We start from the raw sequence: 23,794 nt of genomic DNA, 5'->3' as shown, positions 1-23,794 counted from the left end.
ATTTTATTTTGTAAAGAAATATAACTGGTTTTAATAATCCGGTGTAATTTTTATTTTTTTCGCACTTTTATGCGCTCGAAATTAGGTTGGGGGTTGAAAAAAATAACAATTTAATTTGTTATTTTGTATTCCGAAAAAAAAAAAACAATAACAATTGAAATTGCCTTTATTATTCAATTCATGGTGCATTGTGAATGACTTATCGTGTTTTGAGGGTGCAAAAGTGCTATTATTATTTTTCAAGGGTGCAAAGTATCAAAAGGCTCCATTTCAGGGATGCAAAGTGGGATTAAGCATAAAATGGAAGAAATCTATTTAGAATGGAGTAATACAAAATGGTAGGAAAAAATATATATTTTGTCCTTAGACTTTACCCCTTTTTCAAAATGGTCCCTAAATATTTTGGAGTTACATATTAATCCTTAATCATGTCTCTTTTTGATAGAAATTGTTCCCCGTTTACTTTTCCAGTTAAGTTGGATTGAAAATGACACGTGCCCGTCACGTGCCTTCTATTTTCAACAATACAAGAAAAGAGACTTTTTACAAAACACAATGCATGTTGCTAAAACAAAATTGTTGTAGTTAAAATTTGATTGAAAATCGAAATCACGTTAAAGCAAGATGTGAGGGGTGACATTTTGTAATTTCTGAGCTTAAACCAAACCGTGTTAATGTCAAATGTCTGACAACTAACAACGAGAGCCACATTGAGACAAAGTTTTCAAGTACATTGGACAAATCGATGCAATCAAGAGTAAAAAGGGGATAAAGTGATATCAAGACAAAGTAAAGAGGAAAGTGGAATTTACCCTAAAAAAAATCAAATTTTAACAATGAAGGCAGAATAAAACTGAAATATCAGATTTTTTATTTGAAAATATAAAGACATTCAAAAAGGATCAAACATAAATTTATTTGCTACTCACAAAACCTATACATACAATAATCCGATAGCTCATACACAACTGAAAATTAACTAGTCTCACTCTGCAGCCTTAGCATTCATAATGCTAATAATATATTCAATCTCCTCCGCCACCTCCTTCATGGAAGGTCTATTCTGCCGCCGCTCCTCCAAACACCCCACCGCCAGAAACCCCAACGCCTTCATTGTTTCCAACTCCAACGCACTCGCCCCTTCCTTCATCATCGGATCCACACCGTCCATCACCCTCTCCTCCGCCACCAATCTCTGCACATAAACCGCCAAGTTCACATCCTCCGAATCCCTATTGAAATCGATTGCTTTCTGAGAAGTCAAGAGCTCCAAAAGCACAACACCGAAGCTATAAACATCGCTCTTATCCGTCAACTGATAGTTCCTATAATACTCCGGATCAAGGTACCCCAGCGTACCCTGAGCACAAGTCGACACGTGGCTCATATCCGCATGCGCCAAACGGGATAGCCCGAAATCCGAAACCTTTCCGTTCTGCTTCTCGTCGAGTAAGATATTGCTCGACTTCACATCTCTGTGGTAAATCGGAGGAACTGCAGAGGAGTGGAGATAAGCCAGCCCCTCTGCAGTTGCTTGCGCAATACCGAGCCTTCTTTTCCAGGAAAGAAGGACTCGGTTACTGCCGCCACCTTGTAAGTGGTCCAATAGAGTCCCGTTTGGAATGTACTCGTAAACGAGCAGCGGTTGTTCTAACTCCACACAGCATCCCAAAAGGCGGACGAGACTCTTGTGGTTGACTTGGCAAAGTATTCGGACCTCATTCAGGACTTGATCGGTGCTTTTGGTGTTACCAACTTTTGCGCACTTGACGGCGACAGTGGTCCCGTCTTCTAGAAGGCCTTTGTAGACTTCGCCGTAGCCGCCGGAGCCGAGGAGGCGGTCCTTGGCGAAGTTGTTTGTTGCCTTCTTTAGCTGTTTCCCGGTGAAGATTTTCGAGGGGTTTCCGCCCCCGGAGTTGAGGATCTCTTGCCGCTCTCGTGTGAGGCGTTCTTGCTCTTCCTTTATGCGGCGGTAGTGATTGTAGACCCAAAATCCGATCGATGATGCTATGAGTGCCACACCGAGGCCTACACTTAGGCCTGCATTTATACATTACAAATTACAAATGAAATGATAAAATCAGGCAATGATCAAAGGATAATGACATGTATAATTGGAATTGAATATATTGCACATGCATGTTTTATGTTGAATAATTTTTGCTTGTTAAATAGAAGTATATTCATTGCAATGTGTTTTTATTAGGGCTAAGACCGGCTTGGGTCGGTCGATTACCGGTCTAAAAACCGACTCATCCAACAAACCAATTTTGCTAAATTTTGGAAACCATTGCCGACCAATCATTTGTCGGTCAGTTGATGGTTGACAATCGAATATTTTGTCCGGAATAAGTTGGTTGATGGGTTATACGCGCCAGCTAGTTCACCTAAAAAATTCAAATCTTGGAGTACAAATATACACATTTTGCGTGATGCCACCGAACAATCATTATTTATCAATAAAAATAATTAATAGCAATTTTACAAAAAATACATTTAAAAAATTCAAATTAATTAAGAAAATACACCCTTTATTTTATAATTTTTAATAAAATTGTAATAATATAGACATATAGTTGGTTGATCGATAATTATCGGTCAACCAACTTTTGATAATATTAGAAACCACGAACCACCCTATTATAGATGAGTTGGTTGAAATTTTCGACCTGATCCAATAGATCTATTAAAACACTACGATCCGCCTAAATAAATAGTCGATAGTAAGTCAATTGGTGGATAAAAATCAACTCAATCACCACCCTAGTTTTTATTAATCCAGAAATTAGACTATTCAATAAAAGAGAATATATTATATATCATGGGCTTATTATTGATAGTCGTAAGTTGAAGCTCCTTCTAGAAAGAGAGAGTAAAACAAAATCCTAGGATGTTTTGTCAACGTCAAGAAAAATCAAAGGTAATTTCTGGAAGGCCCGTCTTTATTGACTTTTGATTCATAGAGTTGACCAGTTGGTCATCATCAGTGGATATATATCAAGATAAAAGGTGATAAATATCAAATCAAAGTTAAACTTTGAAGTCAACGTACAGTACCCACAATTATTGGACGAGTTAATTGCATACAACCCCTGTGTAAAAGTACTCCTGTTAAAAATATTAGCGACTACCCCCTATATTATATTTTATGAGCACACTGCCCCTTAGATGAAAATTTGTTGTTGACTCACGTGAAATAACAAAACTACCCTTAACTTAAATTAAGGAAAATAATCCTCCAGACCAATCTTCTTCATCTCTTTTATTCCATTCCTTCTCAGATTCACAAAACTCACCGTTGAGGAAGAGATCAGAAGAAGAGGACGGTTTATGAAATGAATTGTCACAAGTTTCCCGATAAGATCCCTAAAATACCCAGCAACACGAACACTCGCACACAAACACAAAGCAACGAATATAAAGCAACGGAAAAAAAAATAGTCTTATCAGCAGCGCCGTCGTGGTGAATTCCAACCGCGGCGGGGAAGGCGGCGGCGACAGCTGATCTAACGGGACCTTGGTGCCAAAGAGAATGGAGGTAAATCACCTCGTCTCTGAGCCTTTAATTTGCAGATCCATTAGAGAAGAATGAAATGAAGTTGTTTTGTTGTTAAAGGGGTCAAGATTTGGAGGCTATTTTTGATAATTCGACGAAGAGATTGTCCATAGGGTTTTAGATTGAAGAGAGGGTCTTTTTGAAACTAGCAGGGACTGGATTGAAAATTTTGGAAACTTCTTTTTAGGCTTATGAAAATTCCGAGGTGAATCAACAATTTTCAGAAATTTTCAGTTAAAGGGTATTTATGTCTTTTCAAGCCAAAAATACACCTCCAGTCGTACAAACCGCGAGTGTATCGCACGTCAAGCTCGTAGGGTCCTTATTGCATTTGACTAATTTTCATAGGGGGGTTTGTGCTAATTTTTTTAACACCGGGATTTTTCGGCAATTCGAGATTACACAAGGGTGGTTCTTGCAAAAAACCCATTATTGGACTGTAAAGAAAAATAAAAGAAACGGGATATTAAATATAACAAAAGTATATATATATACGTACCTGCAATAAGTGCAGTTCGATCATGGCCACAACCATCAGGATTTTGGCACTCTGCATATATATATATATATATATATATATATATATATATATATATTAAGTATATATATATGTCTATGGCCCCCTTTCTCCGCCCCCTATTTACTTTCGCTTTTTTTTTTGCCACTTCTGCTTTGAAACGGCGTCGTTTTATCAATACCGCCCAATCACGTTGCACAATTCTTTTCTTTTTCCTTTTCTTCTCGCGGATGCACGATCGACCTCTGTGCTTCTTCTTTTCCTTTTTTTTTTTTTTTCAAAATCTGCCCTCCGCCGCAATCGACGACTTCTTCTCTGTAATTCTCTCCAGGTGTTGAACGGCGTGCATCGAGGTGTTGAACGGTGGTGCACGGGCCTACAATTGCTGACTCTGACCGCCGCCCTCCCCTGCCGCCCTCAAACAGGTCTTCCGCCGCCGCCGCCGCCGCTTCGTTCGACGCCACCGCCCCAGCGTGTCACTTCCACCTCATTTTCGTCCAATTGCAGACCGCTCCCCTTTTTCGATCACATCCGACTTGGATTACTCAGGAATTGTCGGTGCCCACCCCTTTCCTCCAACCCAATCTCACTCATGGTACTCATCCTATTTTCTTTCTAATCCTCTTGTTCTTCTCCAGTTCTCCCAATTTTTATGTATTGGTATTGATTCGATCGATTTTATTTTACAAAAAGCGTTGCTCAACCAACTCTTTGTATTAATTTATTTTCTTCCCAGACTCGTTCGCCATTACCACTATCCTTTGTTTATATTTGAGAGTTTTTCATGTTTTTTCTAATAATTTGCTGCTCGAATCAATTAAAGCTGGGATTTCATTAGATTTAATTGATACTGTGATTCTACAAATCCATGGGCATTTGAACAGTCATTACTCTCATTCAATTTGATTGAAAATGGGTTCATGGTGGGGATCTTTCTTCTCTCCGGCGAATACTTATCGACGCCGCCTCCGTCGATACGGTACGTTGTGTGTGTGTGTAAAATGTTTTTCAACTATCTCCTAATCTGAAAACATATATTCTGGAAATTCTGTTTTGCTGATTCCTTGTTTGATAATTTATTGATTTTTTTCGAGAGTGTAATACTGGTCACAATCAATTTGTACAACATATATCAGGCCTTTATTTTTCAGATGCATTCCGAAATTGAAAATATTGGGCATAAATCATAATATATTTGTATTAACACTGAATTAAAATAATGCCTTGAGATTAGTTTTTTGCCTTTTGGCTGTTCTGTGGAGACTTTGTTTTTGCCTGTCAGTAGTACCCAAACGCTGTGTTGTGTGATTCGGAGTTCTATTCTTGCACCCGAGTATTCGATTCAACATTTTATTTAAGAGTACACCAAAACTTCAGTTTTTTTAATTTCCTTTACCTCAGTAATAATTAGTATGAATTGTGCTAATGCTGTGGGATTTGATGATGCTCCATTTTAATTTTATCTTGTTAGGCCTCGTTTGGTTCCCAATATAAGATTAAGCCTAGATAAGAGCTCGTTTCACAGACGTTCTAGCCGGGCCGACAAGTTATTTCACTAAATAAGACCTAATTTTTTAATTACTTATCTTACCACGAAACAAGGCCTTACTTTATAAATTCGTCAGATATATACAACATTTCTTTGAAATATTTGAGTTCTTTACAATATTCATGTTGAATTAAATACTCCTAAATGACGGCATGACATATTTGATTTGCTGGCAGGATATATATTGAGTAGCTATCTTAAGGGAAATGAGAATGTAGAAACGGCGTGCATCCAGGTGTTCAACGATGGTGCACGGGCCTACAATTGCTGACTCTGACCGCAGCCCTCCGTTGCCGCCCTCAAACAGGTCTTCCGCCGCAACCGCCGCCGCTTCGTTCGAGGCTACCGCCCCAGCTGTCAGTATCACTTCCCACCGCATTTTTCGTCCAATTGCAGACCACTGCCCCTTCTCGATCACATCCGACTTGGATTACTCAGATATTGTCGGTGCCCACCCCTTCTCTCCAACCCAATCTCACCTTTTCTCCAACCCAATCTCACTCATGGTACTCATCCTATTTTCTTTCTAATCCTCTTGTTCTTCTCCAGTTCTCCCAATTTTTATGTATTGGTATTGATTCGATCGATTTTATTTTACAAGCAAGCGTTGCTCAACCAACCACAACTCTCGGTTGGAACGATTCCATTGTTCTTTGTATTAATTTAATTTCTTCCCAGACTCGTCCGCCATTACCACTGTCCTTTGTTTATATTTGAGAGTTTTTCATGTTTTTTCTAATAATTTTTCGTACTTTGTACAGTCTTGTCTTCTCTTTCTTATGATCTTCCTTTTGCTTTAGTTTTTTTTTTGTGTGTGTGTGGAATAGTTAAATCTTGTTTAGTTTGATGCAAGTGCTTTTGTTTGTCTTTCTGGAATGAAAATTCGGCACGAGTCATTTGAGTAACATAGATGTTTTGTTCTATAAAATTACTCGGTATATTTATCATATCAAGTTCAATTAAATTTATTTTAGTAAACTTTTGTTAATTTATGATTTTTTGTGTGCAATGCAAAAGAAGCAGCAGCTGATGGGGAGAAGAAACTTGCCAATGTGCTGTCCGGGGAGCAGGAACGAGGTAAGTGAGAAGTTATATGTGTGGATGATCAACTGCTTTGGCGTTTGTGCAGTGTGATGTTATTTTTTGAAATAGGATATAGGTGAGAAACTTTGTCTTCCTATCGTAAATTATTTCTATTTTGTAAGCATGCTCCTTATCTCATGTTTTGGGTTTTTGTTTCGGTTTTGGTTTTAGTTTAGGCGATGTTATGTGATTTGTAGATTGGTTCAACTTCGGTGTTGTTTAGAAGCGAACATATGTTTTGGGCTCTGTGTTTCATGTCTACTTAAAGTTACGCAAAAACAACTTCTGTTGGGTGCCATATATGCCTTCTTTTTAATATGTAACTTGCATAAATACACGCTGGAAATTATTTTTATTTTGTAAGCATGCTCCTTATCTCATGGTTTCGGTCTCGGTTTCAGTTTAGGTTCGTTTTTGTCGTGGTTTGGGGAAATTGAATTGCTTTTCACCTGTTGCCCGTGGTTTCTCCCTTCCCCGTTTCTTCTTTTCCTCATGCCAGTATAAACAAAACACATTTTGCAAATATATAAACAGGGCACCGGCACCGCGCATTGCGCGGTGCTCCTCAACTAGTATATATATATATACATATAAATGATGATCAAGAAAATTTGTCTGAAGAATCATAGATTTTTTTAATTAATGAAAATATAAAAATTGAAAACGGACCTTGAGCACAGACTCCGGCAACCGGGTCCCACCGCAACCCGGAATTGCAAAAGCACCTATTGATCACCCCACCATTCGGGCTCCTATCGGGCCCACATGTGGAACCCGACCCGCAATCCGACTGCCCACCACAAGTGGGCTCCGGCGGCGGGATCCACAGCAACTCCACGCCGGGCTGCGGCCACCCGCTGACGGGCACGGTGGGGTCCAAATTGACGAAACTCCTGTACGCCCGGCAACCCGAATCCCTGACCCGTATACTGTACGACGTGGTCGACCCGCCGGCGCGGAACGCGCAGCACGGCGCGGCGCGGCACTCGGCGGCGGAGGCGGAGGCGTTGCTGTAGACGTGGCAGAGGCTGATGGAGGTGCAGTTGAGAGGGGAGTTGACGATGGAGTCGGAGCAGTTGAGGTAGAATATGGTGTTGCTGCTGGTGATGTTGAAGGGGGCCGAGGGGTTGAGCTGGAACCCGTTGGTGGGGAGATCGGCTGCGACGCAGGTGTTGGGGAGGAAGGATGAGGGCGCGACGACCAGGCGTTGACTTGAAGGAGAAATGGATGTGATTGGGTATGTGTTGTTGGAGGAGTCGAACATGAGTGTGCCGCCGTCGATGCAGCGGATTTTGTACGACTGGTCGCCGCAGTTGGGGGCGGTGCTGAGGGGGTAGGGGACTGAGGTGGAGCCGCAAGGGGGGCAGGGCGGAAGGGAGAGTACTGTGGAGACGGCGTATGTTAGTAGCACCGCTGCGAGGAGGAGGAGTGGCGGTGGTTTAGCCATGACGGATGAAATATAATAATGAAACTCAATGGGTATGGGATTATGGGTAATATATATAAATAAGTGATGTTTCTTTCTTCTTTTTTTAATAATGTATAATAAAGGTCAAAATGTTTGAAATTTCAGTGAGTTGAATAATTAGGACGAGCTTGGTTGGTGAGAAATTATTTTGTTTGGTGTTACGTTTAATTTCTTCCGAGAAACTACCCTATGAAAATACATTTTATTTCTCTAGTGAAATCAAAATGACAATGACATTAAAATGTTATCTTTCACAAATTCCATGTTATAAATTTGGGAGAATTTGACAAATAGCCTCCTTCAATTACGATAAGTCCATTTTTTTTTTTAGATTTTTAAGTTAAATCCAAAATATTTTTAATTAATAAAAATGGGTCCATTTGATATACACCCCTCATATGTAAAATATATAGGGATATGTCCACCTCTAAAATTCTTCCTTTGAGATAACTCCTGGAGAGGCAAAAATACTATTGTGCCCTTATGTGCAATTTTACCCAACTGCATTCATCTTTTCACCAACTGCATTTAATATTTTGGACCTGCATTTAGTATTTTGGCACTGCATATATCATAATTTTTAATTTTAATAATGTTTTATTCCTGTATATATATTGTACTATTCTTTTACTATTATATTCTTTTTTATAATTTTTTTTAATATTTCGAATTTTTTTAATTTGTTTAATTTTTTAATTTTTTTTTAAATTTTAATTTTTTTTTTAAATTTTAATTTTTTTTTAAATTTTAATTTTTTGAATTTTTTTTTAATTTTTATTAATTCGAATTTTGGTAAAATTACTGTACTGAAAGTATACTACACATGACTACACAAGTTCAATAGTCATGTATAGTTATATCTAGTCATATATCCACATGACTACACAAAGTTCAATAGTCATGTATAGTTATATCTAGTCATATATCCACATGACTACACAAGTTCAATAGTCTTGTATAGTTATATATAGTCATATACTGTCTTTTTATCCCAAAATTCATCTACAGCGACAACAAAATTCACAATTTGGATCTTGATGTTATAAATCAACTAACAAAACAAAAAATGAGAAAACACAATCACATGCACATTAATTCTTCAAACATGAACAAGCATTACTGTACATTAAAAAACCTACAGCATACATATATGTTACATGTGACTATAGTTATCTACAATTATCTATAGTTATATATAGTGATATAAAGTCTAGACTACTGTATCATGAATCCAACTTCACAAGGCACTTCACCGCATCTTATTCTCTGCATCTCATAAAATTATAACAAAAGTAAAAAGTCTTGCGACAAAAAAATTACGAGTTAAAGAGAAAAATGGAACATGCGAGTTAGATTACATGAAAAATACAAAAAAGAATGTTAATTTTTTGTACTGAAATCGACTACAAATGAATATAGTATACTACAAGTTCTATAGTCATGTATAGTTATATGTAGCCATTACTACATATAATTATACATTCACCTGGCCCTAATCACCCAACTACTGATTAAATTTCTACTACTGATAAACAAAGCCCTCTCACTTAAAGCATTTCGCATCATCTTCAAATAAATTAACCATATTCCAGCATCGACCCACACATTCAACGAATTAGGTCAAAACTTCTGCATTGGATCACCCACTGAAACTGTACAATCTCAAAACCGAATCAGAAACATAATCGGACAGAATAAGAATCTATGAAAATGTCATTATCAATCCAATCTCATCTAATCCAAATTAATCTAATATAAAGTTGATTAGCAGACCAAGCAACCCAAAATTACATATTAAAAAATAAATTAAAACATGGAATGGTCTTGTAAGTCATTCTTCAATGCACAGAATTCCACCCAAATAAATAACAATAATAATTAGGGGATATAAGAAAAAAAAAATTAGATCAAGAAATTTTATACAGAAATCGATCGAATTGAACAAACCTTCATCCATTAACACTTCAAAATTGAGTGGTGGCTTTTTGTGGAACAACATCCTTTTCTTCTTCTTACCAAATGAAGAACAAAAATTCAAATAAAAATTAAACTTACAACAATTTATTATACAGATCGTGTTGGTAGAGTTCTCATAGGAGAAGAAGGAGGAGGGCCGCGTCGAGGTCCCGGAGTTTCATGTGCGCGGCGGAGTGCAACGGTGTTGCGGTGGCGTTGCTGTCTCGATCAAAGTGGTGGAGCACGGTAAGATCCGAAAAGAGGTGGCGGCCATGATAACTTTTGGTGGAGGGACAAAGACTGGAGGTGACGGTGAGTGAGGGAGAAGAAGGTCGGGAGAGGACAAATTTATCGCAAAGATTTCTATGGAGAAGAGGGGAAAACAGAATAGAGAATGGCGAGAGAGATAGAGAAGAATGGAGGCGGATGTTTAGAGAGGCGTAGGATTAGGTCATTTATGAAAAGGGCAAAATAGGGAATCCATATATCCCAGGGAGGTCTACTAATTAAGATCAGATTTTGGGTTTTTGACTAGGAAGGAAAAATTTATTGGACCTCCTCATATATATTTCCAAAACTAGGGGTTATCACTCATTTCCCCAATAAAAATTAATAGAATTTCAGGATTATACCCTTCTTCCTATTTCATATAATCTTATTATTTAATTATTTAATCTTAATTTATAATAATTCAATTATAATCTTCATCCCAAACTCCAAAACCCTATTCTCAAACTCTTTTCTCTCTCACGTAATATCATCGCCCAACTTCTATTCTCTCTCTCTCTCATACACACACACTTTACTCTCTCTCTCCGTCTCAAGCAACTTTTCTAATTGAGTTTTGAGGTTGTAATTATTTGGTGGAGTGTTTTTTATTTATTTATGATATAGTTGGCCAACTGCTGTTCGTGAGCCCGATCTCTCTCCCCCTTCACTTTCTTCTCTCCATTTAGTAATCTCCTTTCTCTGAAATTTTAGTGAAGCACATCGGAGACCTAATCATCTAAAATTCGTGTTTTTCTGCGTTAGCCTCAGAGCATAAACTAATGACTGGAAAGGTGGAGTGGTTTTCAATAATTATTTACAGAATTTTTATAGTGGTTTTCAATATTTTACATAAACCACTATAAAAATTTGTACAAAAATTATAGTGGTTTTCAATAATTTTTGTATAGATTTTTATACAACTGTATATACAGAGTGGTTTTTATGTTGATATAGTTATTATACAAAGTGATTTTCAAGTTTATATAGTTGTTATACAAAGTGGTTTTCATGTTATACAGTTGTTATAAAGAGTGATTTTTATGTTTATATAGTTGTTTATACAGAGTGGTTTTCATGTTTATATAGAGTGGTTTTTATTTAAAAAAACTGGAAAGAAAATATAAAAAAAAAACCATTTTAAAAAAAATTCAAAATTAAGAAAAAAGAAAAACCATGAAAAAACGAAAATAAAAATAAAACCATTTTTTTAAATTAAAATAAAAAACATGAAAAATATAAATAAGAAAAAATAATAATTTAAAATAAAACCGAAAAAAAATAATAATTATTACAAAATTTCCTTTTAAATCGAAATAAAGAAAACAATAAAAAAAATAAAAAAAAAAAGAAAAGGAAAAAAAACTGAATTGGCGTGATAAGGGGAATAATTTTTTGGAGAAGATTTGGGTGTAGATTATGAGTATAATTTTTTTAAATTAAATAATTATATTAATTAATAATTGGTGGGGGCATATATGGTTTTTCAGGCCCATTGGATTTATCTCAAATATCATTTATCAATAAATGATTTATCAAAAATTAAAATCTCAATGAAGGGTGTTTGGCATATAGCCCCTATAAATTTTAGGGTAAATTATGGTCACTCCTGATAGGTAAGGTTAAATTAAAAAAAAAATCTTATATCTGGGTAACTGTGAATCTTCTTACTAAAAAAAAAAAATCTTATATCTGGGTAACTGTGAATCTTCTTACGTTCACCATTGTGGTGTCAAATTTAGTGGAATATTCTTCACTTTGTACCCATTTTACCTCATTTACATTTTGAAACTAGATGATCATAAAATGTGTCTCTTGCCTTGTAAATATCAGATTGTGATGCATAAAAAACTGCATCTTTACACAAAACGAGTATAAACTAGAGAACATACCACGGAATCTAGAAAATTATGTTGAATGTCGAACGTGTAGGAAGATTCATAGTTTGCGAGGGTGGTTGTACTTACCCAACCATAATGGGATTTTTCGTAATTGAATCTTAACTCAGTGAGATAGTCTTAATTTACCCTAATTTTTAATCCTAATCTTTAATGCGGAATTTTAAAAACAAAAAAGATTACCTTGAAAAATTCATATTTGATCCATTCCATTTTTTTGAAACTAAAAGAATCAGGCTTTTCGGATCTGAGTATGGATAATTTTAAAAACAAGTGAATCCTAAGCTTGAAAGCATCAAAGTATCAAATTTGCCATTAACAAATTCATACCAAAGCTATTAAAAGCACATATACTTAGGACCATCATATGGGGGAAAACAAAAACATACAAGGGTAAATTTTATTTGCATACACATACGCAGTCATTTGCCCTAAACAGTCTGGTAATAAGTTTGTTAATAATCTCTAACCTTAGAATATCCGAAATACTACCCAAATATTAACACTAAAGTATTGACCAACGCACACCTTCAATCCACTCCAACTGTATCTACAATCTTAACGAAAACTTAAAAAAAAAAGTGAAAGGATCATCGAATAATGTCAGCACACAGAGCTTCCACGTAAGAGCAACATCTCAGTGGTCTTCCTGTCGTGAAAATAAGTAAACAATTAAACAGAATAGCAGAAACTAAATCGAATGACCAAAAAAAAAAAAGATTTGAGAACTTTACAATAGTTTTTTCGACTTATCTAGACACAATGAAAGAAAGACAATAATAAATAAATGACGTACTTTAGGAATATGTGAAATTAGCTACATAACTTACAAAGTTAAATTGGAGATGTTGTGAGGAAGCATTAGGGGCCTGTTTAAGTGTGTAGGTAATTAGCAGCCATCATGAGTTCCAAAGTCAGCTCGGGTTCGATATGAAACTCAGTTTCCTTGCCACTACAAAGTCAAAGTCCCATGTAAAATGTTAACGTCGCTATATACCATAAATCTAGCAAAAACGAGAAATTATAATTCTGCCAATTGCCAATCTGCCCTTATCCATAATCACAGGAATTTGCTTTTATTTCCATAATGATTAGGAAATTTCATTTGATTTTGAATGCTTATCCAATAACGTACATATTAGTGTTCGTAACACGCAATTGTTTTTTACTTACCTGAGAGACCAACATATATGAACTTCCTTTCAACTTATCAAGTTCATGATTATTATTAACTTGTCGTTTTGATCTTATTCAGATTTTCCCTTTATCAAAAGAATACTTCCAGAAAGAAATAGGGATGATTCAAAGTTGTCCTAATAACAACACAAAAGGTAGCTTTTTCAAGAGAAAAATACGGACGACAGGACACTGTTAGTATATAAAACGCAACCATGGAGAAATGATAAACTAACTTTTCTCATATAGCAGGTACTCTAGACATTGAGGTAAGTACATACTCTTGTGCTTAATTCCAACACAGATACAATGTCGATGAAGAAAGATTCGCCAAATTCCTACTTAATATCCATGATAAAAAACTACGCACGAATACTCACTTGTTTCATTCTAAAACCATAAGAATAGTACTACCACGTGTGACAAGTAGGTAACTTCAAAACACTCAAGAGCTCGTGCGTAAAACAAATTCAATCTTGCAGTCACTTCTTAAGGCCCAACTCTTGCCATATGATTATTCTAGGACTCGTTTAGTTTAATAAATAAGGTTTTATATTTTGCAGTTGCTCAACATTCTAAATCTCCCTTTGTATCTTCAGCTATACATACAGTCGAAAGTTCATAAAATGCCATTAAGTCCAAAAGCCGCACCAACTCTAATTGTTTTCATGTTTCTTCATTTTCAACAAATTCAATATAGAAAAGGATAAATCAAATTTTACTTTCCAATCCAGTATGTGTGTTGTAGCCTATATACATGCATTTCACATAATAGCATATCCACATCCATCGAGTATATCCACCTATATTGCGACTGTTCATCGAAACTGACCATATAACAGAAAACTAACTCTCGGGTATCACTTATTAGCCGTGAAAATATGAAACATGAAACGAAACCGACAGTAATTGAATAGGACGAAAGACCAAATAAAGAACAACGTTCATAAAAAACATGATCATGCTCACAACATGGGTCGTAATTTTATCTCCTTAACAACAGATACACGGAAAACTGAGAAGTTAAAGAGAAAAACCTGGCATACTGAAGAGACCAGTAAAAATACTGGCATATCTTTTCAAGAATGGTAGTGCTTATCTCCGGAAAAGTCACCTCACCGTGCTCTGTTTCGGCAAAACTACCTACAAATGTACAAATACATAAATTCTTGTCAAACACACGACAGCGTAAAGAAATTCCAAATAAATTGAAAAAATCCCGTTCTTAGAAACCACTTCAATTTTATTCAAAAAGCTAATTCCTCGTATTCTCCAATATTCATGGTTTTCTTATCTATCAATATTTGCTAGTAAAGATATATTCATTTCTCAATAGCCAAATAAAGACATTAAAAAACAAATGCTAAAACTCGAGAAAAATCTTCATTTTTCTTAAAACCAACATGTCGTCGAGATCAATTAGAATTTAGAACACAATTCATCCATCAACAGTATTCCTAAAAACTGCGTAAATAACATGAAGGAACTAAATATATCAAGGATGGTAAAATTGAATTATATCACTGGATTGAAAACCTAAATTATGATAAGAAATTCCCAATTGGTGTAAATAGTAGTAGACCTGGAGAAGTGAGCATATTGCGGATGGTCTGAGAAACCATAGCAGCCTTTTTGTCGATGACGAATTCGAAACCCTCGGCGCTGATTAGCTTCACGGTGTCTTCCTTCTTCATCCTTAATCCCCCAATTAATTAATCGCTGATTAACCCAAACTCTGTAAATGCGGATACCGATTGATTGGGGTTCTAGGGTATTCCAATTTGGGGGTTTCAAGGGAAACAGATTGATTGGGTCTTAAGAAGGTTTTCACAACTATGGATATGCTGAAAAACGCGACTTTTGTAATTTTATTTATGTCGTGTCAAATTGACTTGCTTTTTGCTTTTTTTTTTTCTCTCTTTTTTTTTAATTAATAATCTAATTGTGAGTTTTTGGAAAAGCAAATTTTACTTTGTTTCTCTTAAAATAAAGGGTTAATGAGATATAATCCCTCATTGGGAAAAATAGTAGGACTAGTCACCTCACATTATTTTTAATGAGTCAAACCTAGGGGTCGAAATTGGAACGAAAATTCCGATTTCCGCCGAATCCGATCCGAAATATTCCGATTTTGGAACGACTTTTTCAATTCCGAATTCCGAAATTCTGATTTCCGAAAATTCCGAAAAAAATCGGATCGGAATCGGAAATACATAACAAAATTTCAGAATTTCCGATTTCCGATCCGAAATTATTCCGATTATTTCCGATTTATTCCGATTTTTCCAATTATTATTAATATTTATTACTATATGTAATATATACTATATGTCTATATATATATCCGCAGTCTGTACTAATTACTAGTAATATATATTAGTATATTACTAATATTTTTTTCCAATTATTATATATATATTTGGAAATATTGTGAAGATTACTTATTTGATGTTTCTTTCTGCAATTTGGCTACTGTGTCGGTCATCAATTTTTCTTCTTCTTTTTTTTTTTTTGGGAAAATTCCGAAAAAATCTGAAAAAATTCCGAAAATTTCTGAAAATTTTCCGAAAATGAAGATTTCCGAAAAACTCCGATTTTCCGAAAATTCCGAAAAAATCGGAATCGGAATCAATTTTTGAATTCCGAAAAAATCGGAATCGGAATTGGAAGGCGTTTTGGACTTCCGAAAAAAATCGGAAATTTTCCGAAACACCCAAATCCGATCCGATCCGTCCGATTTCCACCCCTAGTCAAACCCTTTCACAATTAGCAATTATTGAACTATCCTCATAATTTCTAATAGCAATGACCCCCACTGTTTTCCCCAAAAACTGTATATCTTCAACCATTTCGTCATAATAATTTCTCCCAAATTTCCGCTAATATGTTATATTTGTGCCAAAAAAATCGCAAAAAAAAAACTGCAAAAATATCAGATTCTTTCCCAGTCGCAACAATGTCATATAATTTGCTACATTTCTTCAAAAGAAAGAAAAAAAACCAAATAACATTTGTGTGGGAATCATTGAGAAATACGGATCGACAACAATGGTGAAAATGTAGCAAAAAGAAGACAGGTAATTTCCTATACACCCGTCGCTCCACTTGACGTCTATTAACCTAATTTATGTACATTTACCACATAATTTCTGTTTTTGACACCCTTCTCAGCGACTCCGAAGGACAATCGAAGTCTTCTACAAAAACGGTATGCAACGGTACGCGACAACCATATGCGGCGGTTCGGAATTCTTTCATGGTTGATTACTCAAAAATGGAGTTTGTAAACAAGCTTGTTTTTTAGATCTACAGATCTATGGTCGCACTATTTATTGACTCATAAAATATTTGTTTCCTATGAAATTTGTTTTATCAGAGTCCACAACAAAGAAGAGATCATTGTTGTCGAAAAACATAAAATATTGTAGTCATCTACACTCAGAGTCAACTATAAAATCGAATAGTTCACTATATTGTTCCCAAAGTCAACTATAAAAATTAGATAGTCAACTATAATTATTACGATGTAACTATAAAAAAATGGTGGTTAACTATATTGTTGTCAGAGTCAACTACAAAAATTAGATAGTCAACTATAATCGTTCCGATGTCAACTATAAAAGAAGGTAGTCAACTATAATTTTTCCATGAATTCACTATATTATTTTTCAATTTAAGATACTATGGTGTTATAATATTGAATACTCATGATATAAATCTCATTTTCGGTGAAAACATGAATTTCATAGAGTAGAAAATATATTGATTTCAATGACCAAAAAATGAGATAGAGAAGAAAAGGTAAAGTAGTGAGAAAAAATAGAGAAAAATAAAGAGAAAAAAATAAAACAGAAATAGACGAGAAGAGAGGAAATGAGGAAGAGAAAGAAGAGAGAGAAGAGAGAGAGAAGATAGAGAAAGGAGAGAGGAGAGAGGGAGAAAAAAGATACGAGAAGAGAGGAAGTTGGGGAAGAAAGAGAGAACAAAGGACAGATGAGGGAGGAGAGATGAGAGAGAAGAAGAGATACGAGAAGAGAGGAAGTTGGGGAAGAGATAGAAGATGAATAAAATAACAACACGTCAAAAGTGAGAAAAAAAAGGAAGAGAAAGAAATTAATGGAGAATATAAAATGACGGATAAGAGATAAATAAGGACAAGAGAGTAATTAGGAGAAAAAATAAAGACAAAAAAAAAAAAGCATAATTGGCATTAAAATAAGCTTAAGAGGTCACACAATTTAAATGAGTTTGTTTACAAATTGTCAATTATAAATTAGACTCAAACTATATTATTTTACCTAATAAGGGGGTTATCCCTCATTTTCCCTAAAGTAAATTGCATTAGACAATAATTTCAAAAAATATTCTATGCAACAACTTATCCAATCTAAAAGCGCTTGTATTTGATAATTAATTGGTATGGGTCATTATAAAAAGAAACAAACATTAGACAATCCTAAAAAAATTAATGTCATAATTGTAATTATTATCTTTTTCTTTACTAATTTGTAATTATATTTTGGTTAGAGCAACTCCAATGGGTAGGCATTAAAATGGAGTATTAAATATGTATTGATGTTTGATATAACACTTTAATACTTTTAAAAAATTCTTGTATTCCAACTAGGGGTGGCATTAGTAGGGATACCGAAGTTTATGACCATTACCGTGTACCAACCGTAACTTATGTTAATGAGAAGTTTCATACCGTTACCACACCTAAACATTCGATATACCGTTGTTTGGTATACCGTTACTTTGGTACAATACCGTGGTACATAGTATTCTACAATTATCTTGTATTAAGCTAAAATTTGATTAAAAAAAAGAAAATCTTGTCAATTTTACCCGTATATGAATTTTGTAATATATAAATTTATATTACTTTAACGCCTTCATACATTTGTTGAGCCAAGATTACAATTAATTTTACGACGTCACATGGCGCAAATTTATCCATATATGTTTGGGTATTGTTAGTATATATATATATATATATATATATATATATATATATATATATATATAAGAAAAAAAAACACATTTAGTTTGAGAAAAATCAAAATACTTAAATCTTATAAAATCAAGTATTAGAAAATATCTTTTTTAATAAAGTTAAAAATATTTTAGTATAGAAAATAAAGGGTAAAAATAGAAACTGTACTATAATATTAGGTATGTTACGGTATAGTATTACTATTGTATTGAGAATTACTATTACCGTACCAACTATTTGCGATGCGGTACCAATACCATACCAAATGAAATGGTAATTGCTACTATGGTATTTTTGTCGATAATCTTCGATCGGTATATCGTGGTGTTTGGCAATTGATAATATTTTTCCACCCCCAGTTCCAACCCACAAGTATCAAATATATTATTATTTAAATAAAATAGAATTAAAAATAAATTAATAGATTTATTTATTCCCTATATATTCCCGATTATATAGCAAGTTGTTGAGATTTTAATTTTTGTCCCGTTGTGTGATTTCTAATTTTTTGGAATATTTGATTATTTTCTTTTTGGGTGCAGTTGTAGTATAAAAAAAAACTAATTTTGAATTCACTATTTGTAGAGGTGTGCACGGTTGGTTCGGTTCGGTTCGGTTTTTGGCTAAAACTGAAGATGAACTGAATATATCGGTTTTTATAAAATTAAAAATCGTGTATGTCGGTTTTTTATCGGTTCGGTTTCTTTCGGTTCCGCTTCGGTTTCGGATTTTTTCGGTTCGATTTCGATTATTTTTCGGTTCTAGAGTAACTATATATTCAAGTTGTACAAACAAAAGAATACAATTACAATTACTTTTACAAAACTTTCATCTACCACATTATTAAAAGTTAAAACCATGAACTCAAGTAATTTTTTAATTACTAAATAAATAAAATACAATGTCTCAATTTATGAACAAATACTTAGAACGAGACAAGTGATTGAAAGATACAAAATGAAAATTTGGGTAAAATAATACGTATATTATATAAAATGAAGTCATTTTATAATTTTGGTTCGGTTCGGTTCTTTACCTTTCCACCATACCGAACCGAATAATTCGGTATTTTAAAAAGTAAAAAACTGTACATGCGATTTGCTATTCGGTACGGTTTGAAACGGCTCGGTTTTTCGGTATTTTGGTTCGGTTTTTACTCACCTCTAATTATTTGCCCCTGAAGAAAAGCTACTAAAATTTGGAATTCAAATTTGCCCCTTATCACTCTTAATTAGTTCATAAAAAATAATTAATAACAATAATATTTTAATATTTATTATGTTATTTTGGTATAATCTATACATATTTATTGAGTATCTTAATATATACAGAGAAAAATAAAAAAAACGTATAATATGATAATGATGGAGTAATTCTTAACAATCAATTGTGATCATAGTGGAGTTGGATTTCATTACAGCACAAAATCACCCCAATTGTTCTGCCTTTTAACAAAACAATTAACATTAACATTGAGGGTGCATCGAGGGATTTGGAGGAGGGATTTCAAATCCATAATAATAAATTTTTTGAACTCGTTTGGATTGAGGGATTTGCGAATAAATTTCAAATCCACACCCATCGGTTTTAGTTGTTTTTTGAGCAATTGAGGTGGATTTCAAATGACTCTAAATTTGAGTCATTTCAAATCCATTCCCCAAATCGAATCCCTTTCTAAATCCCTCAATCCAAACGCATTCTTGATCAAAATGCGATACCAAACAACTAATAATAATAATATCTCTCTCTATGCAACCTTAGCATCCATAATACTAATAATATATTCAATCTCCTCGGCCACCTCCTTCATGGAAGGCCTATTCTGCCGCCGCTCCTCCAAACACCCCACCGCCAGAAACCCCAACGCCTTCATAGTTTCCAACTCCAACGCACTCGCCCCTTCCTTCATCATCGGATCCACACCGTCCATCACCCTCTCCTCCGCCACCAATCTCCGCACATAAACCGCCAGGTTCACATCCTCCGATGCCCTATCGAAATCGATCGCTCTCTGACTAGTCAAAAGCTCCAAAAGCACAACACCGAAGCTATAAACATCGCTTTTATCCGTCAACTGATAGTTCCTATAATACTCCGGATCAAGATACCCCAGCGTACCCTGAGCGCAAGTCGACACGTGGCTGGCATCAGCACGCGCCAAGCAAGACAGCCCGAAATCCGAAACCTTCCCGTTCAAATTCCCGTCGAGCAGTATATTACTCGACTTCACATCTCTGTGATAGATCGGAGGAACTGCAGAGAAGTGGAGGTAAGCCAGCCCCTCTGCAGTTGCTTGAGCAATAGCAAGCCTCTGTTTCCAAGAAAGATTCCCTTTCCGCAAGTGATCCGACAGAGTCCCGTTCGGAATATACTCGTAAACGAGCAAGGGCTGCTCTAGCTCGACGCAGCAGCCCAAAAGGCGAACGAGGCTCTTGTGGTTGACCTGGCATAGTATTTTGACCTCGTTCAGGACTTGGTCTGTGCTTTTGGCGTTTCCAAGTTTCGCGCATTTGACCGCGATTAGGGTTCCGTCTTGAAGGATGCCTTTGTAGACTTCGCCATAGCCTCCGGAGCCGAGGAGGTTTTGCTTCGACAAGTTGTTTGTGGCTTTTTTAATTTCTCTCGGAGTGAAGATTTTGGCGGTTCTTCCACCTCCTCCTGCATTGAGGATGTCTTCGCGCTCTTGAGTCACGCGTTTTTGGTCTCGTTTGATTCGTCTGCGGCGGTTGTGGACTAAATATCCGATCAACGCTGCTATAAGTACTATTCCAATGCATATGCTCATACCTGCAGCATAAATATACGTAAAGTAATAGACGAAAAGATTACTGGCTAAAAAGTTTTACAATAATATACACATATATATAACCGCTCGATTTCGATACGGGTGCGATTCGTATCGATGGCGAAGAACATTAACGAGAAGAAAGAAGTACCTGCTATAAGTACAATTCGGTGATGGCTACAACCATCCGGGTTTTGGCACTCTGCATATATATATATGTAATATTATTATGATCAAGATAAAAACATATCATAGATTTCATTAACATTAAAATTTAAAAATAAAAAATAAAAATAAAAAAAACCTCTGTAAACGGACCTTGAGAACAGAGTCCAGCAACAGGGTCCCACCGCAACCCGGAATTGCAAAAGCACCTGTTAACTTCAATGCCGCCATCGGAGCTCCGATCGGGTCCACAAGTGGAACCCGACCCGCAATCCGCCTGGACAACACACGTGGGCTCCGGCGGCAAGGCCCACCGCAACGCCACGGCGGGCTGTGGCCACCTGTTAACGGGCAGACCGGGATCCAAATCGACAAAACTCGTGTACGCCCGGCAACCCGAATCCCGCATACGTATCCTGCGGATAGTCCCACCGGAATGGAGCTCGCAGCACGGCGCGTTGCGGCACGCGCCGCCGGTGACGTTGAGGTAGGGGTGGCAGAGGCTGGCCTGGGTGCAGTTGAGGTGGGACTCCGTAATGGATTGGGTGCAGTTGAGGTATAATATGGTGTTGCCGCTGCTGACGTTGAAGGGGCCGGTGGGGTTGAGCTGGAGGCCGTTGGAGGATAGATCGGCTGCGACGCAGGCGTTGGGGAGTAATGGTGAGGGCGCTATCGTCAGCCGTTGGATGGAAGGGGAGATGGACGTTATCGGGTATGTGTTGTTGGAGGAGTCGAACAGAAGCTTGCCTGCGACGCAGCGGATTTTGTACGACTGGTCCCCGCAGTTGGCGGCGGTGCTCAGAGGGTAGGGGACGGCGGTTGTGCCGCAAGGCGGGCAGGGAAGGAGGGAGAGCGCGCAGACGGCGTACGTTAGTAGCAGCGCTGCAAGGATGGGGAGGAGGAGAGGTTTCGCCATGACGGCGGAACGGTGGCGGACGGCGTGTTTGGGTGGTGCAAAAAAAAAGGAAAAGAAGAGTGAGTTTTGGTGGGAAAACAAAAGGTTTACTGCGAGTGATTTATTTGTTTGCCGTTTTGGAATATATAAATATTAATTGAGGCAAATCAGTGGTGCTTTATTGCGTAGAGGTTTCTTTCTGTTAATTCGCATATTTACTTTCAAATTTTATTTCCTAAATAATATTATGGAAAACAAATGTGAATATATATATATATTACTGAAATTATCTTTAACACAACTGTCAATCAAAGTAGACTGATAGGCAATGGCGCCCATTAGTTTTTAGGGACGTTTGACTGTAGATTAAATTATTTCATTACAATACCATTTCTGTCTTAATTTTTTTTCTTTTCCAAATTCGAAGTTTAATATTACTGCAGGGGATAATTACAGCTTTAGTCCCCCAAGTTTGCACAGTTTTTACTTTTGGTCTCCCATTTACCGTCGTCAATAAAATATACACTAATGTTATCACATTTTAACACATTTAGTCCCTCCGTCTGTTTGACCGTCAAGAAGTAACAGTCAACTGCTGAATTATGGCTGAATTTAGGATTTTTCATTGAGAAAATTGCAATCAGACCCCTGCATTCTTTTAAAATATTCTAAAAATCCCTAAAATATTATTCAACCCTTATTTCATCATTTAACAAATTTTGACAATCGATCCCGATTTTTACCACCATTACCGCTGAATGTTGACCGCCGTTAATTTTTTATTTTTTTTACTTTTCTTTTCGGCATTGACTTTTTTTTTTAATATTGTTTTTGACGCCGTTCACCGACATTGTATTCTCGGTTAACAATGTTGACTTTTTTATTTTTCTTGATTTTTTCGAACTTTTTCGGTGACTTTTTTTTCCGATCGACACAATAATAATACTATATTAATATCTAGTATCGTAATATTAAAATTACAAACTTCTAACAAAGTTTTTATCTAAAATTTTGGGGCCTAAATGCAATTTAAAAAAATTCTAAAATCCATAATTTCTTCCCCTCAATTTTTTTCGTGGAACCGCCAGTGCATCCCAAATTTCTTCCCAAAAATATATGAGGAAGATGAATTAGGCATGTGTGGAGTAATTTGGAAATGAGATAACCACTCTAGTACAACGGTTTTTGGTGCTAACACTGGCCGTTAATTTTAATCTTTTTTTTTGTCTTAAATTATTTCCATCATTGAGTTGCAATGACTTTTTTTTTTTTTTTTTTTTTTTTTTTTTTTTTTTTATTTTGACTACTTTTATGATATTATTTTTCTGGCTGATTATCAACTTTGACTTTTTTTTTAATTATATTTTTCCCACTACTCAACAATTTAAATAAAAATCAAGAAAAAAAGTGTCAACGTTGTTAACCCGACATTCAACATCGGTCAACAACGGCAAAAAAAAATCAATCGAAAAAAGATTCAACC

The 23,794-nt window shown here is 35.8% G+C and overlaps 3 protein-coding genes and 2 long non-coding RNA genes across 7 annotated transcripts; 1 reads left to right on the top strand and 4 right to left on the bottom strand.

Annotated features, from left to right (window-relative positions):
* Positions 1-895: 895 nt before the first annotated feature.
* LOC105960411 (wall-associated receptor kinase-like 20) lies at positions 896-8,330 on the bottom strand. Its single transcript, XM_088819781.1, has 3 exons — positions 7,375-8,330; positions 4,056-4,106; positions 896-2,040 (listed from the first exon to the last, which is right to left on the bottom strand). The coding sequence occupies exons 1-3, from the start codon at positions 8,150-8,152 to the stop codon at positions 986-988; spliced, it is 1,884 nt and encodes a 627-aa protein (XP_088675907.1). The 5' UTR covers positions 8,153-8,330; the 3' UTR covers positions 896-985.
* Positions 4,189-7,085, top strand: LOC105950536 (uncharacterized). 3 transcript variants are annotated; one of them, XR_016031785.1, is made up of 4 exons: positions 4,189-4,668; positions 4,897-5,052; positions 5,799-6,128; positions 6,640-7,085. It is a non-coding gene; the product is annotated as an uncharacterized LOC105950536 (long non-coding RNA). The 3 variants fall into 3 exon arrangements; XR_016031786.1 differs by having other exon boundaries at positions 4,190-4,668; positions 4,958-5,052; XR_016031784.1 differs by lacking the exon at positions 4,189-4,668 and having other exon boundaries at positions 4,675-5,052.
* Positions 8,331-9,258: 928 nt separating the features above from the next.
* Positions 9,259-10,902, bottom strand: LOC148770034 (uncharacterized). Its single transcript, XR_016031783.1, has 2 exons — positions 10,121-10,902; positions 9,259-9,825 (listed from the first exon to the last, which is right to left on the bottom strand). It is a non-coding gene; the product is annotated as an uncharacterized LOC148770034 (long non-coding RNA).
* Positions 10,903-12,662: 1,760 nt separating this feature from the next.
* On the bottom strand, positions 12,663-15,349 carry LOC105960410 (BTB/POZ domain-containing protein). The gene is made up of 4 exons (XM_012984578.2): positions 15,053-15,349; positions 14,508-14,613; positions 13,125-13,246; positions 12,663-12,943 (listed from the first exon to the last, which is right to left on the bottom strand). Exons 1-3 carry the CDS (start codon positions 15,162-15,164, stop codon positions 13,168-13,170), a joined length of 297 nt encoding a protein of 98 aa, XP_012840032.1. The 5' UTR covers positions 15,165-15,349; the 3' UTR covers positions 12,663-12,943; positions 13,125-13,167.
* Positions 15,350-20,078: 4,729 nt separating this feature from the next.
* LOC105960332 (wall-associated receptor kinase-like 20) lies at positions 20,079-22,423 on the bottom strand. The gene is made up of 3 exons (XM_088819780.1): positions 21,570-22,423; positions 21,403-21,453; positions 20,079-21,253 (listed from the first exon to the last, which is right to left on the bottom strand). Exons 1-3 carry the CDS (start codon positions 22,330-22,332, stop codon positions 20,214-20,216), a joined length of 1,854 nt encoding a protein of 617 aa, XP_088675906.1. The 5' UTR covers positions 22,333-22,423; the 3' UTR covers positions 20,079-20,213.
* Between the last annotated feature and the right edge of the window lie 1,371 nt (positions 22,424-23,794).

Source organism: Erythranthe guttata, chromosome 6 (genome assembly GCF_056151865.1).
Source record: "Erythranthe guttata isolate IM_541 chromosome 6, IM_541, whole genome shotgun sequence".
Taxonomy (NCBI): Eukaryota; Viridiplantae; Streptophyta; class Magnoliopsida; order Lamiales; family Phrymaceae; genus Erythranthe; species Erythranthe guttata.
The sequence above is the reverse complement of the archived record's forward strand: the minus strand, read 5'-3'. Positions and strand labels throughout refer to the sequence as shown.